This window comes from Falco punctatus, assembly GCF_963210335.1.
Source record: "Falco punctatus genome assembly, chromosome: Z".
Lineage (NCBI taxonomy): Eukaryota > Metazoa > Chordata > Aves > Falconiformes > Falconidae > Falco > Falco punctatus.
This window is the reverse complement of record NC_137586.1, coordinates 84504390-84517600: the sequence shown is the minus strand read 5'-3', so window position 1 is coordinate 84517600 and position 13211 is coordinate 84504390. Positions and strand designations below refer to the sequence as shown.

At 40.8% G+C, this 13211-nt stretch overlaps 2 protein-coding genes across 5 annotated transcripts in view; both read left to right on the top strand.

The window, feature by feature from the left end:
- The first annotated feature begins 54 nt into the window (after positions 1–54).
- Positions 55–3106, top strand: AK6 (adenylate kinase 6). Of its 2 annotated transcripts, XM_080372547.1 has the most exons (6): positions 104–177; positions 532–618; positions 705–797; positions 1142–1200; positions 1287–1432; positions 1574–3106. In XM_080372547.1, the coding sequence occupies exons 3-6, from the start codon at positions 761–763 to the stop codon at positions 1761–1763; spliced, it is 432 nt and encodes a 143-aa protein (XP_080228673.1). In that variant the 5' UTR covers positions 104–177; positions 532–618; positions 705–760; the 3' UTR covers positions 1764–3106. The 2 variants fall into 2 exon arrangements, with proteins under 2 accessions (XP_080228672.1, XP_080228673.1); XM_080372546.1 differs by lacking the exon at positions 532–618 and having other exon boundaries at positions 55–177.
- Positions 3107–3222: 116 nt separating this feature from the next.
- The window catches only part of ZFYVE16 (zinc finger FYVE-type containing 16), a 46594-nt gene continuing 36605 nt past the window's right edge, over positions 3223–13211 (top strand). Inside the window, exons 1-9 of one of the 3 annotated variants that reach the window (XR_013924940.1) lie at positions 3223–3708; positions 3977–4367; positions 5834–5913; positions 7208–7294; positions 8155–8232; positions 8950–9035; positions 11121–11203; positions 12102–12217; positions 12779–12886. The gene's annotated coding sequence lies outside the window, so the exon portion shown is untranslated. The other 2 variants (XR_013924941.1, XR_013924942.1) reach the window with 2 other exon arrangements.

Sequence of the window (13211 nt, the reverse complement as noted above, 5' to 3'; positions counted from 1 at the left end):
GGCCCTTCTGCTGCGGCGGCTCTTAGCTGCCCGCGGCGCGCCTGGCTGCGGGCAGTGCGTGTGATGTCATCGGCGTGCGCCGGCGGCGGCGGAGGCCCCCGCGCACGTGTCGCCTAGGCGACCAGTGGCCGCCGGCGCGGCGCGACACCATGAGGCGGCCCAACGTTTTGCTCACCGGTGCGGGGCGGCGGGGCTGGGTCCCGGGCCGAAGGGGAGCGGGAGGACGCTGGTGGTGTGCGGGCCCCGTTGGGGCGGGGAGCGGCGGGACTGCCGAGCGCGGCCAGGCTGGGACTGGGCCTGCGGGGAGCGGCCCCCGCCCTCTTCGCAGCCCGGGGTGGTTCGGGGTGCGAGGCCCGTGTGGAGGCGGTGCCGGGCGGCTCCGCATGGAAACTCGGGGCTTTTCTGTATTGGCTAGGGCTTTTATATGGTGTGAGGTTTGCTTTTCTGTCATCCCAGTTAGAATAACACTTGTGCACGAAGCGAGAGTTTTCCACGTGGTTTTTTTTTGGTTTTGTTTGTTTTAATTTCTAGAAGTCACCCTTATTTGTCCTTGTCATACCCCTTTTTGCACCCTAAAAAGAAAACTGATACGAACTTACCAACATTGACTGACTAAAGGTTACTTTTTGATTCCTTTGAAAGTTATTTAAAGAGGATTTGCATGCTTTTCTCTTGCCATTTTATATATGGAGTTCTGTTTTTAGGTACTCCAGGTGTTGGGAAAACCACGCTCGGAAAAGAACTTGCATCGAGAGCAGGAATGACCTATATTAATGTGGGTGACATGGCAAAAGAAGGTAGGCCATATTAACAAAGTAGTCCTTCACTATTACAATATTTTTGCTTTGTGTAACTACAGGCTTGTAGTGTATGTATTACATACCAAATGAAAAGGGAATTAATTTGCTTTAACATTAATGGTTTTTGCCAGTGTGAGTTAAAAAATAATGTATGTAACAGTAGCATCCTTTGTATTAGGTCATCAATAACAAACTTATTTCTTACACGGATTTGTAGGCGAAGTGTTCTTTGCTCTGAACACTTACCTTTTGTTTGCATCCACTTGAAATAAACAACAATATAAATAGTATTAATAGCTACTGTTACTTCACAAGCTTCCACAAATTACTTTTTGCTGCAGGAGAACTGTATGAAGGTTTTGATGAGGAATATGATTGTCCAATTTTGGATGAAGATAGGGTAAGTCCAACTTTTAAACTTACCATTTTTATATTTTGATTTTCTGTAACTTCAGATAAACTTGCCTGTCTTTGTTTCCTTTGTAGGTGGTTGATGAACTAGAAGATAAGATGAGTGAGGGTGGAGTTATTGTCGATTATCACGGCTGTGATTTTTTCCCTGAGCGGTGGTTTCATATAGTATTTGTACTTCGTACAGAAAATTCATTTCTGTATGACAGACTTGAAAGCAGGTACGTCAATGGAGTAAACGAAGCAAAGTACTGTTGTGTAACTTCATCAGAAAATTTTCTAGGATGTAAGTCACTGATTCTCTATAGAATACTTTATCATTGTCTGCATATCTAAGGCTGTGTCTTGTTTTTGTTTTCTAGGGGCTACAAAGGGAAAAAGCTGCAAGACAACATTCAGTGTGAAATTTTTCAGACACTTTATGAGGAAGCTGTGTGTTCCTATAGAGAGGAAATTGTACACCAGTTACCCAGCAACACTCCAGAAGACCTAGAAAGAAATTTGGATCAGATTATGCAATGGATTGAGCAATGGATGAGGGACAACAATTGACATTTGGTGAAAAAGTCTTCCTGGGAGGGTTTCATAAATGACATTCATAATTCTTGTATGATAAATTAAAATTAATTTTATTGTAATCTTATATGGTTGTGCACTAGAAGGTTCAGAATAGCCAGGTTGTAAGGTTTTGTGCAACAGCCTCGGAAACACTCTGGGAGAGAGGCACACAGGAGAACTGACACAAGTGAAAATTCAGCAGTGAATGAATGGACAAAAATGACATGGTTGCCCTTAGCAGGAGCTAGGTTCAGTAACAGAATTTTTTGGAGGTTACAATTAAAACCAATTGTGTTGCCACCTCCTCCAAGAAAACTGTAAAATTCTGATAACTGATGGCAGTTGAGGAGCTTTTGATTTCTAAGGGATAAATGTCCTGAAAAGGAGTTAATCTGTTTCTAATGTTAGACTAAAACTTGCTATACTCCGCAGTATTCTTGAATTTGTGGAGGCTAATGTAGAGTGAGGGGATGCATGATGTAACTTAAGGAGAGTGCTTTATTTTGGAGGGAAGAGAAGTGACTTGGTAAGAGGGATATGCTGCGGGCATTCTGGGCGAGCAGGAGTCAGATTCAAATACTCATGGAGTTCAAGATCTGATCCGTTTATTGTACAAACCAAGTAACTTTTATAAGGCACTCTATAAGCGTGTGATAATATGATTGGCTATTTTACAGGCGTATAATAATATGATTGGTTAACAATTGTTTATTGGCAAGATTTCTGTTTCTACTTTTTCAGGCACGTAGGCTCTTTTCTGTTGTTTCCCAGCTCCTCTTATCGCGTCCTGCTGGCCCTGTTTTTGTGCAAGCACCTGCAATTTGTTCCTCCCTCTTCATTCCACTGTTCTGATCGTGCCCTCGTCTTATTTCTTCAGTATTTTTCCACTTGCTTCAAAGTTCAGGATAATCATTCAATACAGCAAAAGCCCCAACAGGGATACTTTAAAATGATTACACAGAACTTCAGGAATTAAGGTGTAAGGAAATAGGCACTATATCTGCACTGGTGTGAAATATTAAACAGGAAGTTTTCTTTCTCCTTTTTCAGTCTGTTATTCACCATCACCCATCCCAATCATGGAACATACTTATCACTGTAAGTTTATCAAGGAAATATACCATTTGGCAGGATAATGAACCTGCAGTGATCCAGAACATGGTTACACTTAAAAATACTGGCAGCCATCTGTTCTAATTGTTTGTAAAGCCTGGGTCCCAGGAGAACATTGTTGTGCAAAGCAGAAATATCCCACTGGAAAGGTGACTTGCAAAGCCCTGTGAAAGATTCTGTAGAAAGTGCTTAGCTAATAAACTTTTTACATATATGAATCTGAACAGTAGAACTCCGTTTGCTTGAAAATTGCTGTTGTAAAGAGTATTATGGTTACATATTTAAGGTTCTATTTTTTTTTTATTCTGAATTTGGCATAGACTTGTGAGACTTACTGAGTAATGGTGCACCAGCAATTTGACCCCTGTATAAGCCAGTACAGCGAAAAATCTGGAGTTTCCCTGCAGAATCGGGACCAAATGTCGTGGAAACGCAAGGATACATGCGTTGGTTGCTCTTGAACGGCCGATTTCAGGGTTGTTGCTTGCATAGGAGAGCAGGTGGAGGGTGGTCTCTGCCGTGGAAGTGCCTGGGCACAATGGGTTCTTGAGAACGCTTTGAATGGCCACGTCTCGTCGAGTAACGTGACGCTCTTAAAAGCTGCTTAGCATTTGTAAAATGCTGTTGTGGACGAGGGCGGCTGTAGGCGGACTGTAGGCCTCTGTTAAAAACCGAGGACCACCCCCACCCGCGGCGCTCGCCCTGCGCTGCGGGCCGCCTCCAGGGGCGCTGTTCCGCCTGCCGGCAGCGGGACGCGGTGCGCCCCCCGCCCCGCCAAGGCGCCAGCCCGCCCCGGGGGGGACCAGAGCCGAGGCAGGGCGGGCAGGTGGGTCGGGGGCTCCGGGAGAGGGGCCGGGGCCGGCAGCGGGAAGGGCGGCGGGGGCTCACCGAGGCATTGCACCGGCGCCCGGGCGCCGGCCGCAGCCCGGCCCGCAGCGGGAGGTGTCGCCGCTTCGCGGTCTGCGTGTGACGGGGGCGGCGTTTGCTGGCAGCCCGGACCCGGGAGTGGAGCGGCCGCCCAGCAGCACCTTCAGGGTTTTTTACTTTCGTGTTGTTTTGCTGCTTTAATTACGGATTTTTTTCTGGTTTTCCAGGTAAAATATTTGTTTTGAGGAAGGCGGTGTTCACGCTGCCAGTCGGCGGAGTGCCCTCAATCAGGGGACTGGGGGGGGGGGGGGGGGGGGAACAACAAACCTAAAACCCAGGTGCCGAAGATGGAGGAAGCAGAAGAGGATGACATGACATGTGGAGACTTGGGAAACGGACTTGGGAGAAGACCTGGAGGTGTTTATGAAGGGGGAAATTTACAGAACTCCTATTCATTCAGATCAAGGAAGGGATCTGGAAAGGTTTGTAATTCTCGCCTGTCGGCAAAGAGAGTGGAGGAAAGTGATGCTGCAGCTCTTCCTGGTTCAAAACCAAACACTTCTTACGATGGATCATCCAAAAAGCCTGTTACTAGTTCCACACGACGAAATAGCTGTGGTAAGAGTAATTTGGAGGTTAATTGTTCACCATGAGAAAAATATCTTAGAAAACCGGAGCAGCTCAGCTGCTTCATAGGGTGTCATTAGTGTCAAATCAAGCCGTTTAGCAAAACACTGAAATCTCTGAAGGATTCCAAGAAGTGCACGTGCATTACATGCCTGCTGGGGTCCAGCGCAGCCCCACAGGTTCGTTGGTGCAGCGTGTACTGGTTTCACGAAAGGAGATGCACTAATGCCACCGAGGCAGCACAGGAATCTGTTCCTAGGTCTCCCTCCCAAAAAATTAACAGCAGAATTGCGTTTCAGTGAATTAGGCTGTGGCCCTCAGTGTAAAATGACGATTTTTAAAATGTTTATAGAGTGTTTGCATGTGAAAGAGATTTAAAGAAGGGCATCCTGTGGTGGCCATACCTGAAGTTTAATGGAATTGCTTAAGTGTTGTTTGTTGAGGTGTGTCTTAAACACAGATTGTATCTAAAGCACGTTTGCTGTTTAGTTGAAATTTGTGAATTGGCATTCTTTTGAAGTTCAGTTTTTTAGAACTTGTATGTCTGTTCTCCCAGTGTTGGCATTCATTTTTTTGTGAAGACAAAACCACTGTAAATACAATCTAATATAGGCAGTGCTGTTCATGACACTTTAGCTGCTTTACCTTTCGTTTTTAGCCATTTTTAGCATTTTAACTGACTGAAGTATTTACATATAACTTGCTTATTTCTCTCCTTCAGAACATGTCACCACTATATTCTCCCCACGCCACCATAAGCTAAGCCATGTAATTCTGTACTGGTTTCAGCATCTTCAGTCTGAAGATGTTGCTACAGCAGCATAATTCCTGTTGGTTTCACAGTCCTCTCCTGGTCTCCATATGATGCTTGTCTTAGGTCTAGGTCTTTCACACAGCAATATCCATGAAAGCAGGACTAAAATCCATGTGAACCTGACTTTAATTTTGTGGGAGGCTGCATCTTATCTTTGTGATGCTCAGTTGACAGTAATAACCACTTGTTTAGAGGAATAATGGATCTTGTGGGATATTCTACTGCTGTACTTCATATTTCTCTCTTGAAAACTACCCCTACTTGTAAATAGTGCTAGCTGTTGTTCTGTTTAATGTGGTTGTTGGAAAGTTACAACCTGAAAAGAATCTAAAAAGTGAAATTACTTTTTCAGTCAAGATGGCAGTTCTCTTGGGGGGAGGGGGGGGCTGTTAAAGGAAATTCTAAAATACTTGTCGTTATTGCAGGTCTCTTCATAACAGACCTTTTGGTCCCATTCCACTTCTTTTAACTGTGAAACAATGTGTTAAGGCTTAATATTTACGTATTTCTTAAATCTGTTTATTAGCTCCAGAAGAAAAAACCCCACAAAGATAGAAAATTCACCTCTGCACGATACTTGTTTCCAGGTTAAAGCAAATTCTCATGTTTTCTTTTGTAAATACCATATTATCTCATCATTTAGTATCTGCTATCAATCCCACAGAATCTAATACCAAAATGTCCAATGAAGAACTAATGCAACAACTTCAGGAAGCTCTAGAGGTTAGTAACTGTGCCAAGTGTGCTGCTCTTGAAATCTGCATTTCCTTTTAATACAGCAAAGTATAGCAGTGTTGGTTTAGCTGATAATCTTGGCATGTCCGGAGTCTTTGATGGATTCAGGTTCTTGAAATTAGAGCAGTAGTATAGAAGCCTCATTAAATTTTGTGCCAGGAACTCAGTGTGAGTGCAGTTCATGCTCTGTTGTTTTGGGTATTTTTGGAGAGGGTAGGGAAAAGTATTTTTAAAGATGTAGAGAATACTAAAAGGATTGTACACTTTTCTAGCAGGTTTTCTTTTTTTATAAAGCTTTGGGCTTTGAAATTCTGCAGTGTAAACAGAATATTCTTTGGCTTTTTAATCTGCGGGTGTTCTTGAAAGATAGTTAACTCCTACATCTTAATTTTACTGTGGTTAAATGTGTTGATGTGGTGGCATCAGTCCAGGCAGAAAGAACAGGGTGACCTCAGCTGTAAAAATATACACTTCATCTGCACCGTGTTCATTAACTTCAGGGTAGCCCATGGCAGGTCATTTTCAAGTTGTCTTAGCATGAAGAACAAACCTTCAGTGTACAGCGTGTCAAAATGTCAAGGAACCGTACTCATTTTCAATTGGACAAAACTGGTAAATGTCCACGGCTCCCAGATACAATTTCAGTATCAACTGCTGAAGTAATAGGGCTGGAAGTACTATGAAAAAAAAGTTTTGTATGACAGTAAGTGAACAATCAAGTGACCTCCATAGGGGTTAAGGAAAGATACGTATACAAAGCAGTGAATTTTCTTTTAACTCTTGGAAACTGAAAAACCGCTTTCTTCTGAAGGGGGGAATGTTGCATAAGGATATTATGGCACGTACCTGGAGCAGGAACCTGGTTTATTGTTTTGTTCTGGACAAGTAGTGGTTTATCTTTTAGTACACATGTATAATATTTAACACTGCATATATAAAAAAGCTGTAGTATTTTCTGCTTGCTTATTTTAAAGCTCCAGAGCTATGTTGATAAATACAACTTAATTAGTGAGGCAGAACTGTAGTGGTTTATTTTTCAAATACACTGGAAGAGAACAGAAAGCATAATAATTACAAGTATACTTCTCTAAGGATTTTGTACTAGCATGCACTGTTAACGTTTCTTCAACACAAGCAATCTGTTAGTCGGAAAAGAACTGTATAGGGTAGAAACAGGGGAAGATTGTTTTCTGAAGAGGGCAAATTTACATTGGTGTTACAGTCATGTTTTAGCAAGATTACTTTGGCTTTTACTCAGTATACCTATTTTATTTTGCTTCAGGAAGTTGAAATTTTGAAAGTTGAGCTTGAAGCATCTCAAAGACAGCTTGAAGGAAAAGATGAAGCCCTAAGAATTCTGCAGAGCATGGTGGGAGTTGTTCATAAATCATTTTGGTACTTAGTGGTAAAGGTAGGAGAAGAGAAGAAACCTTCCTGCCACTCCTCATCAAAAACCCCCAAACCTTAAGTTCTTTCCAGGGCTTTAACTTACAGCATTTAAGTCTGCAGGTGTCTTCAGACTTGGCTTCTATGATTTTTCTACTTTTTCTGCATGTAACTATTGTGGTTATTTAAGATGACTTCACTGTTGTGGCAATACTCGTAACTTTATCTTTGAAGATTCTTGAGGCTTTGTCTATTTAACTTAAAGGCCTTCTTTCTAGTCCCTTAGAGATTTTTCCAGTGCTTGAAATTCTGCTGCAAAGCACTGATATTTTCAGTTGACTATTCCATCTGTTGTCTAGAGGACAGTATGCATTAAATGTTAGGTAAGTCTTGGTCGCAGTTTTTATTCGCTGTCAGAATGAATTACGTTGAATTCAGTTCCTGTTTTTTAGACTACTTGCATAACCCATTTACAGTTCTGCAGTTTCTACTCTCAGGCATTCATAGTAAGTTACACTTGGATCAAAGTCTAAGTATATTGTAACCAAGTTTTTTAAGAGCTGATTTTGTGGTCAAGCCTTAAAGAAGACATGATCTCATTTTAAGTGACGCTACATTTTTCAGTAGAAAATATTATGGTATTGAAACATGTTTGTTATGCAACATAGCTTCAAATTAGAGACCACTGGGACTTACATGCAAGATCCTAGTTTTTTTAATTCTGCACACGGCTGTTTTAACTAAGAATGTGGACTTCTCTCTATGTAAACCTGAAAATTTGGCTAAAGCCAAGTTCAGTAAACGTAATTACAGTATTTCACAGAGCTGTGCTTTTCTTTCCAGGCAGTATTTAATAAAGCCACTAGTCATACAAAAGCAATGCTTCAAAAAACTGAGGAAGAAAAGAGAACTTTAGAAAAGGTAAGGGTGCATGTTTCCTTCACACTTGTGCAAAAACATAGAAGCCCATTGCTGCTAATAAGGGGTTATCAGGCTGTTGATTTGAATCACTACAAATCTGCCATTAGTTCCACGCTTTTTTTGAAAGTATTCTTATTCCTTTTTAGTAGAAAGGTAAAGTGTTAATATATCACACTGTTGATCTAGGTGGTTTTATGCTACAGTGTGTGCAAATAATACGTGAACGTTCCTAAAGTTCTTTCTGTACTTTCGGATGGTCTTTGTTGTGAGTTTCAGAGTCATTCAGAGTGAGTGGCACTGTTCCTCAGTTATTAAGCTGGAACTTCCAAGAAGCCTAAGAAATGGCTGCCCAATTTTATAGGGAAGATGGAGAGGACAAGAAAGAGGGCATTGAGCTACCTTGTTAAACTTAATTTCTCTTCCTATGTGACCTTTCTGCAGAACAGTAAGAGAACAGGGAAATGCGACAGCGTGGGGTTGTTCTTGTTTTAGGTGACTACGAGCATTAGTGCATGCAACATAGTCTGGAATCCATAGATCAGTGATGCAGAAGCTTTTTTGGTGTCTGGCACCAAACGTATTTTTAAGAGTATCATAGATTGTTATCATCTGTGGTTACCTACATTTCTGCTAGTGCTAAACTCTGCCCCTGCAGGTCCTCTTCCTTTCAGTGGGAGACCTGTAATGAACTGCTGAAGGTTTGTTTTGTTTCCACAGAAAATAAATATTTTGCAATGGGAAATTGAATTTGATCAGGATAGATTTAAAAACATAGAAGACACATGGACAGAAAAATACAACAGGTATTTGACTTATATTGTGTGTCTTTGGGTTGGTTTTTTTTAAATTGCACTGAATGCGGTATGTCATATTTCTTGTGTTCCTAGTTTGCTTCACTGGGTTTTCTGGGGGTTTTGTTTTTCCCTAATTTCCTTTCAGATCTGGGAAGATTTCTTTAACTTTCATGCTCTTCACATTTGTATTTTTTCAATCGCAAATTACTAAGTCTGAATTCTTCAGTGTGTATACAGGCTAGCTTTGCTAGGCTGATCTTTCATTTTCATCCTATTACATTATTATGTTAGCCAGCTGGAGCCAGACTGTCTTTATTTACTTTAAATGTAAATGAGGCTTAGAACATAATGGTGTGTGCATACGTGTGGAAATATCATTTGCTGGTTAATCATTGCTTGATTTTCTTGCATTGTAGGTATGAGCATACATACAGGTAAAACGGAATGCTTTTGAGAGAGGCTGATCAACTGGTTCTTTGTTTAAGTAAGAGTTAGTCTGGATGGGCAGCAGGTGTGGTTAGGCAAGCAGAAGGTGCCAGAAGCACTAAACTAATAATGCAATAACAGACCTTGAAAAATGTGACCAGCAGGATCACTTATTCAAATGTGGAAATGGCCTCTGTGAAGTCTACCCATCAGAGTTACTATTTTTATTACAGCAGAAATTTTTATTCAAGATTTTCAAACTATGAATCACAGTATAAGCCAAAAGCATACAAATACTCAGTTGTAAGACGCATTTTGTTAAGATACTGTGTCTTGTTCACCTGTTAACTTAGTTACACTTGTCAAGGGATACCTCTTGAGAAACCCTTTGGTTTTCCTCTGTTAGGAGATTGGGACTGTAGCCATGTAGTTCAGAGCAACAAAAGTAGTGTGAACTGTTGAAAGCTAGAGATGTGGCTTCAGAAAACTGCAAGCCAGGAGTTCAGTCCACTTCGCAAAAAGGTTTTCTGATGTCTGAGACAGCAAGGTGAGAAAAGTGTGTATTTCTATTTATTTAAGTTAAATAATTCAGGCTTCTATTTAATTTAAACAAAACCATGAATTTACAGTGTGCTGTGTTTACTGACAGCTGAAGAGATGCACCAAAGAAATTGTACTGTGTTAACATTTAGGACTTTAAATTGCGACTTACCTATTCAAGAAGGAAATACTTAAATACTTCAAGGAAAAATACAGAGGCATACTGTAGGTTCTCAGGTTGAAACACTAAAAAGTACACTTGTTCTTGAGAATGGTATTAAGACTACAGGAAGTTTACTTTCTAAAATTCAGATCAGAGCCATGCTGTCACGTGTCCCATAACAATTTTGTTGTCTCAAGGAAGTAAGAGATTTCTAGGAAGTGTTGCAGAGGTTCATAATTACAAATTTGTTCGAGTTTCTAATGGTAATGTGGTACCTAAACTCACCTCTCGTTAGACTTTTTAGTTGCTGGCACGATCTACTTACATGTGTATGTTGTTTGGGTTTGTGGTGCGGTTTTTTTTGACATTCACTTGATCATACTTTTATATTGGTTATGTGAGGGTGTGGTTTCATGAACAGGGTGAGCCTGTTTGAACAGCATATGCTCTCTGGGTTGCAGAGAAACCCCTGCATGAGTGCAGAGATTCCTGGTTTTGCTCCCTGCAGAGCCAGCTGCAGCCTGGATAACAAGGAGTCACTCCACAGAGGCCAGTGTGGTGGTTCCTGCTTTCTTAGCTTTGGTTCAGTGCCAGCCAGGTGAAGCCTACGCAGAGCCTACAAAAGTTAGTTAGGAGCAGTGTCAGGCTGCTCATTGACCCCAGGCTAGCAGATTTGGACCTAACAACATACTAGATATTTTTAGTACAGATACTGTTACGGAAAAAATTTACCATTTTTTCCATAAAGAAATTCTACAAGTGAGGAAACTGCTTGTATAATGCTGCAGGGATAGTACCTTGTCAAACCAAATGATCAACTTTTCAGTTCTGATTTTTTTTCTTCAGTCTTTTCAATAATCCTAATTTTAATTTGCAGAAATGTTCTAACAGCTTTTTTTTTTTTTGAGTGAACATTTTAAAGTATTTTGTTAAAAGATAACACAGCCTTTTTCTAACTTCTGCAGGATCTATTGTGAAAATGCAGCTCTTAACGAAGTGTTAAAACTGAGAACAGAAGAAATTAGAAGTCTTAAAGCTGAAAATACAAGTAAGCCAGCAGCCGCTATTCCTCTTAATGTACTGTTTCTCTGCAATAATTCAGGATTTATCTATGAAAGAAGATACCTGTTGGAATAAGTCTCCTGTAAATGGCAGCTGATACTAGTAGATATGCAGAAACCCTCTTTAAACAGCCAAGCTATGTTAGGTTCTTTTTTTACACTGTCACTTGAACTAAAAAAATAAACCATTAAACGATAGGTAAGTCAGGCATACATAACTTATAGATCAGGTGCGAAAGAGGTATACCTGTCTTCTCTCACTGGCGTGGTGACAGCCGGTGTGTAGGGGCACAGCCAAACCATGTGTCTGGTCATGTCCTGCAAGGAGCCCACAGCAGCCAGTGGAGCCAGCAAGTGCTTCTGCTACAATGGCATTCTGTGTCAGAGACACTCACTTTTGACATACCCACATAAAGATTCCCACAGCACAAACTTTGAAGTATTCAGCTTGTTGCCTTTATAGTGGAGCTTTTCAAACTGCAGGCTGTGCAGGCATCTGGCTGGGTCAGAGGGCTGAGGTCCCTTTCTCCTAGTTATGGTTCCTAATAAGCTTTAAAATAGTGGAAGTCTGTGTCTCATTATTTTCCCATTATCGTGCTGTTCTGAAAGAGCAGCTGCCTTAGATGTATGTGTACAAAGAGGTAAGCACTTAGTACTGAGGCAGAGTGGTACATGAAATGGAATCTCTGTAACTGGGTCATTAGCTCTGGGAAAACACAGAAGGAAAGACAACTGGGATGTGAGTTTCTGGATCTACATTGTCTCATCATATTCCCAAACTGATGCTTAAACTATAGAACTGCTTCATGTGGGTGTAGTTAAACTCAGAAATTAAGAGATCAGAGCAGCAGGCTTTGTAATCACTTTCCTTGTTTTATTTCATAGTCTTGAAACAGCAGTGTTTGGAATTTCTTGCAATGCTAGATGTGAAACAACAAAAGGTTGTTCAGGAAAACATATTCTTGAATAAAAGTGACGTTACAGATTTTACAGGTCTTGAAGTAAGTATGACTTACGTGTTTTTCAAAATAGCTGGTTCAGAGATACGTTCATATTCAAAATATATGGATACATTTTGCTTACTGATTATTTAACTGTTTCTTTGAACCCATTTTTAGCTAATGAGAATATGCCCTTGCATGCCTGTTAATCAGTTTTCTAATTTGTGGTCTATCTCGCAAAGAAAGCAATAGACAGAAGGAGCATCAGGCTACTTTTCACAAGCCAGATGCTTATGTTTTTTCTTCCTTAAGAGTTTAAATCCTAATCCCTGTGCCTTGTGCTTTACTTTATTGAGCAAAAAAAATTCTAATGGGGTCTGCAGGGAGTAGCATACACAGGCTGACAATTTTTGCCTTTTCATTATCTTGCTGAAAAGTACATTTCATGTGTCATCATGAGTCAAAAGCAATCACACCTAAATCTCTTGCAGCTTTGCTTCCCCTGGTTCTTATACTCCCTTTGTAGTTTGAGGTTGTTTTTTTGCTAGTCATCTGGCATCTCTTTGATTGTGTTGTGTATGCAGTTAGGTATTTAACTGGTGGTTTGTTTTGGATTTTAAGCTGGCAGTTCTTGGAGCCTGCACTTGCAATACTTCTGGGGGGCAGCCTTGTCCCTGTGCTAAAATGGCAGCTGTAACTCGAAAGCAACTTCTTCATCTCAAGCAAGAGGTAACACTATTTGGCTTAAATATGAATAAGCAGGGAGATGCTTGTGCTTAAAACCGGATAAAGCCAGAAACACTCTACTGCAGCTTACACAAACTAGTGTGTTTTAAAACAAGAGTCATCTCAGAAATAACATAGCGTTTGTTTGTAATGCCCTAACTTTTGCTGATATAAAATTGTAATTATGGTATCTATCAGCTTTCTAGTAAAAAAAAAAAAATCTCCTTTGCATTCTTTTTTCTTTCCACCCATACTTCTTAATCTACAAAATGGAAAAGAACCACTGAGTGTATGCACTCATTTATGTACACACAGTGTGTGTGTGTGT

Coding starts and splice junctions, on each gene's coding strand:
- AK6 (XM_080372546.1), top strand. CDS start 150: ATGAGGCGGCCCAACGTTTTGCTCACCG. Junction 798..1,141: donor GGGTGACATGGCAAAAGAAG/GTAGGCCATATT, acceptor TTTTTGCTGCAG/GAGAACTGTATGAAGGTTTT. Junction 1,201..1,286: donor CAATTTTGGATGAAGATAGG/GTAAGTCCAACT, acceptor TTTCCTTTGTAG/GTGGTTGATGAACTAGAAGA.